We start from the raw sequence: 4,850 nt of genomic DNA, 5'->3' as shown, positions 1-4,850 counted from the left end.
CTGGAATCATTTTCTATTTTTCCAGATAAAAACGTTCGGTACGATTTTCCATTTGAAAAAAAAAAAAAAAACGCGCGCTTTTTTAAAAATCTGACACCTTATTATATACACACGTTTTTTGTAATTTAAATCCCCGGACAGAAAAAAAAAATAAGGAAAATTTTTTTTCTTTTCTTTTTTTCCTTTTACGATAATATTAACTAACGAATATTATTATTATTATTATTATTATTATTATTATTATTATTATTATTATTATTATTATTATTATTATTATTATATTCAAGGGGGAAAAAAAAAAAAATTTTTTTTTGGGCTATATATCATCCGCCCTTTCGTTTGGTTAACGTATTTATTTCTTTTCGAAGACGATCATCAATCACTTTTTCTTCGAAAGGAAAATTCTAGAAAAACGAGGTTTTTTTTTTTTACTATATAAAGGATTTTGGTTCTCTCTTTTCCTTACCCTCTTTTCTTCCCTCGGGAGGGGGGGGAAAAATTTTTTTTTTTTTTTTAAATTTACAACTTTTCCTTTTTTTTTTTAATAAAAAAAAATTTTTCTTTTTTTTTTTATTCGATTTGTTTTCCATATTTTCAAATTGAACAAACATTGAACAAACGAAAAAATGAAAAGGAAAGGAAAGGAAAAAAAAGAAAAAGAAAAGAAAAAGGAAAGAAAAATAAATATATAAACACGAGAAAAAGGTAAACGATTCGATTTTCCTTTTTTTTTAAATAATTAATGGCGGGGAAAAAGAAACCTTTCGAATTACCCCTTTTTCCGTTGTTTGTTTGTTTGTTTTTTAATTTTAAAAACGTCCTAAAGAGTGCGCGAAATGTGGAGAAAAAAAAGATTTCGCGGTGAAATTTTTTTTTTTTTTTTTTAAATTAAAAAGTCTCGCTATTGAGTCACGATAATTTTCCAAAAAAAAAAAAAATCGATTAATCGATTAACTTTCCCAACAATCGTATCGATTCCTTATTTATTATTTAAGCGATACCTCGGCGGGATAATAATTAAATGACGTCATAATCAATACGTAATAAAAAAAAATTTTTTTAAATCAGACTTACCCACGAGTTTGGACCACTGAGCCGGAGGCCTCCAATCTGGATAATGTTTTGGAAATTTATCCCTCGTCCAAAACGTGTGTAATATCACTTTGTAAACGGTTAATTTGTCCGGTTGACAGGATTCTGATATTTTTCCCGAAGGCACTCGCGTCACTTGGGCAACCGCTATCACATAAAACATGGACACCAACGCGATACCACATTTCAGCACTTCCATACTACAAATCATCCTTTTGTTTGTTTTCATGTTGTTACATTTTCTTAATAAAATTTCCATGATTTCTTACACAATGATTAATTATTATTATTTTAATTTGTTTTTTTTTTCTTTTTCTTTTTTGTTCTCCGCACTCGGAATTTTTTTCAATTCACATTTTCTGTTAAAAAAAAAAAAAAATTAAAATCAATAATAATAATAATAATAAATAAATAAAATTTTTACGCTTAAAGTTTGCGTGCGTTATCATGCGTGTACGTTTGTCGTTAAATGTTTGTCGGTGTATTTAAATAAAAAAATTTAATTTCAATATACTCTATGAAAAATTCAATTTTCCTTTTCTCTTTCCTTTGAGAGAGAAAAGGATAAGAAAGAAAAAGGAAATGAAATAAATAAATAAATGAAAATTTTTTTTTTCTTCCGATTCTCGCGTTTTAAACTTTTTGTCGTTCGTAATTTTTTTTTTTTTTTTTGAATTGCAACAAACGATTTTTTTTTTTTTTAATTACACTCTCTATGGAATTGTACAATCGTGTAAATTTTATATAATTAATCACTTATTTGAGTAATTTAAAAAAATTTTTCTGACCTTTTCAAAAAAAAAAAAAAAATTATTTTTTAAATTACATTCATCAGTTGTATTGAATAATTAAAATCCTTAATTATTACTATTATTATTATCATCACCATTATCATTATTATTTTAAATTGAAATTAAAAATGCATCGTGACATTTCGTGACCTCACACCACCCCCATCCCCCACACGACCGACACATTTTTCTAAAAAAAAAAAATTAATTAATTAATTAATTATACGTTGAAAATTTTTTACATTTTTCAACGACGCCATTTTCTTTTTTGACGATTTTTTTTTCGAGTTATACGCAAATACAGCCTAATAAAATTTGTTTTAAATTGAATAATAATAATAGGAAAAAAAAAAAAAAAAAAAAACGTTTTCCATATTGTTTAAATCCCCACCCTCCCTAAAAAAAAATAAAAAAATTATTTTTAAACAAATGTCACATGCAGTTTTTCGTTTCTCGAATAAATTGATCAATGTAAATATGTTTTTTTTTCATGTTAACTTTATAAAAAAAATATAATTTATGAACGAGCATACGCACGCACGCACACTCTTTCTCTCTCTCGCACACACACAGAGGCACATACTTTATCTCTCTCTCTCACTCTCATATAGACACACACACAAATTCTCTCTCTCTGTAATGTAAATACCCACACAAACACTCTTTCTTTTTCTCTTTCTCTTTCTCTTTCTCTCTCTCTCTCTCTCTCTCTCTCTCTCTCTCTCTCTCTCTCTCTCTCTCTCTCTCTCTCTCTCTCTATCTCGCACGCACGCACACGCATTTGTAAAACGCGTTTAATTATATTTTTTTTTTCGAGACATACATAAATCAAAACAGGAGCAGAATAAGGATCTCACACCCTACCTTGACCTATCAATCATATTACGAATAAAAATCGCACCTGCATTTTTTTTTTTTTTTATATAAAATTTATATGCGATAATTATATATTGCAAATTGACTATCCTAAAGTCATAACATTGACATTTCCATAAAATTATTATTATTATTATTATTTTTCCACTAATAATCGATCGATCGATCGCTCGACACCGACATTTTTATTTAAAAAAAAAATAAAATCTGACGCAAAAATCTAACGCGTGATTCATAAAAAAAAAAAAATTAATATTTATTAACCAGAAATTATTATTATTATTATGATTATTATTATTATTATTATTATTATTATTATTACTAATATTATCATTATTATTAAGTATTATTACCCATATTTAAATTTTTATTACTTATTATTACCTTAAACTAATTCGAATAATTTAATTTATTAAACACACACGTCACCCGACATAATTTTTCTTTTTTTTTTTTTTCGAACGATTCGCATACGTCATCGTTTCGTCATCAACCACAACAACAACAACAACAACAAACAATAATAATAATAATGATAATACAATTATAAAACGATAAAAATTTTTTGGCGGTTCATTAACTAACTTTTTTTTGTTTTGTTTTGTTTTTCCACCGCAGCAGCCATTTTTCTTTTTTAACTTTCGTTTGTTTTTCTTTCTCACTCTCTCTCTGCCTCTCTCTCTCTCTCTCTCTCTATTTCCTTCTATTTATTTATTTTTCAAAGGATTATTTTTAAAAATAAATAAGAGAAGATAAGACGGTATAGATAAGAAGAGAAAACGGTAAATCACATCGAGTAAAAAAAAAAAAAGTTTTCCTTTTCCTTTTTTTTTTCAAGGAGGGAAAGAGGGGGCGGGGAAGAAGAGAGGGAGGGAAGGAGGAAGGGCAAAGAGGAGAGAGGAGGGAAGAATGGAAAAGGAAAAAAAAAATTATTAGGTTTTGAAAATTTAGTCTAGGCTCGGTTCCAATCTCGTTTCACCTCTTTGAATAATTTGTGTTTTTTTTCGTTGCGTTGCCAACAAAACAAAAAAAAAAAAATTTTTTTTTTTTTTTTTATTATTCTATGCTTTTATTTATTCCGATATAGCAATAACTTAAATAAAATACATTTTGACGGTTAGCAGAAGTAAATAACAAAAGACTAAGAGAAAAGTCATAGAATAAATAAAAATTTTAACGGTTTTTCAGAGAGTGAAAAAAAAAAATCAATTTAAACATGTTGAAAATTTTTTTTTGTTTGTTCGTACGTTAAAAATTGTTTGTACGATCGTTTGTTTGATAAAAAAAAATTAAAACCGTTAAAATTCAAATAATATATAAAAAAAAATTTTCTTTTTTCTCTTCGTAACTCAATAAATCGCTTAGTTCATTTTAAACAACGAAAAAAAAAAATAATAATAATAATAATAAAAATCGTAATTTCCGTTTTACAAAAAATAAAATAAAATAAACGTGAAATGCAAAAATATTTTTTTTTTAAAAAAAAAAAAAAACCGTTACACAATATTGTACATGAAAAGAAAAAAAAAGAAAAGTGAACACGTTTGAGTTTCATTTAATTTTTTTTTTTTTTTTTTTCATAAAAAAAATAAAATAAAATAAAATTTTAGAGAGCGGAAAGGCAGACATTGCAGAAAAAGCTCTGCTTAAACTTTTTCAATAGCTTTTATTACTTTTTATTGTAATTTCCTATGATTTCAAATACAAAAGGGAGAGAGAGAGAGAGAGAGAGAGAGAGAGAGAAAGAAAAAGAAAAAAAGAAAAAAAGAAAAAATCTTTTTTTTTCTTTCTTTTTTTTGCCTTCTACGTTTTTTTATTTTTTTCCTCCTAATAAACTTTTCGAAAAAAAATAATAATAATAATAAAAACTTTTAGTGTGGCAGATTTGAAAGAAATTCGTCGCGGATTCGGAAAACTATAACTTCCGTTATGACAACAGCAATATTGATGAACAGTTACGTAACACGCAAACAAACACCGACAAACAAAATCCTTTTATTATTTTAAAAAAATAATAATTTAAACCTTCCTAAGACAAAAAAAAAAAGCTAGAAATTAATGACGTGTACATGGAAATGCGAGAAGTAAAAC

The 4,850-nt window shown here is 26.2% G+C and overlaps 1 protein-coding gene across 1 annotated transcript; it reads right to left on the bottom strand.

Moving 5' to 3' along the window:
• Nucleotides 1-323: 323 nt before the first annotated feature.
• On the bottom strand, nucleotides 324-1,291 carry Phum_PHUM353790 (uncharacterized protein; the record flags this gene model as incomplete). The annotated part of the gene is made up of 3 exons (XM_002427874.1): nucleotides 324-404; nucleotides 524-531; nucleotides 1,075-1,291. 3 exons carry the CDS (start codon nucleotides 1,289-1,291, stop codon nucleotides 324-326), a joined length of 306 nt encoding a protein of 101 aa, XP_002427919.1.
• Between the last annotated feature and the right edge of the window lie 3,559 nt (nucleotides 1,292-4,850).

The sequence above is a fragment of the Pediculus humanus genome, genomic scaffold, assembly GCF_000006295.1.
Source record: "Pediculus humanus corporis 1103172107764 genomic scaffold, whole genome shotgun sequence".
Taxonomy (NCBI): domain Eukaryota; kingdom Metazoa; phylum Arthropoda; class Insecta; order Psocodea; family Pediculidae; genus Pediculus; species Pediculus humanus.
The sequence above is the reverse complement of the archived record's forward strand: the minus strand, read 5'-3'. Positions and strand labels throughout refer to the sequence as shown.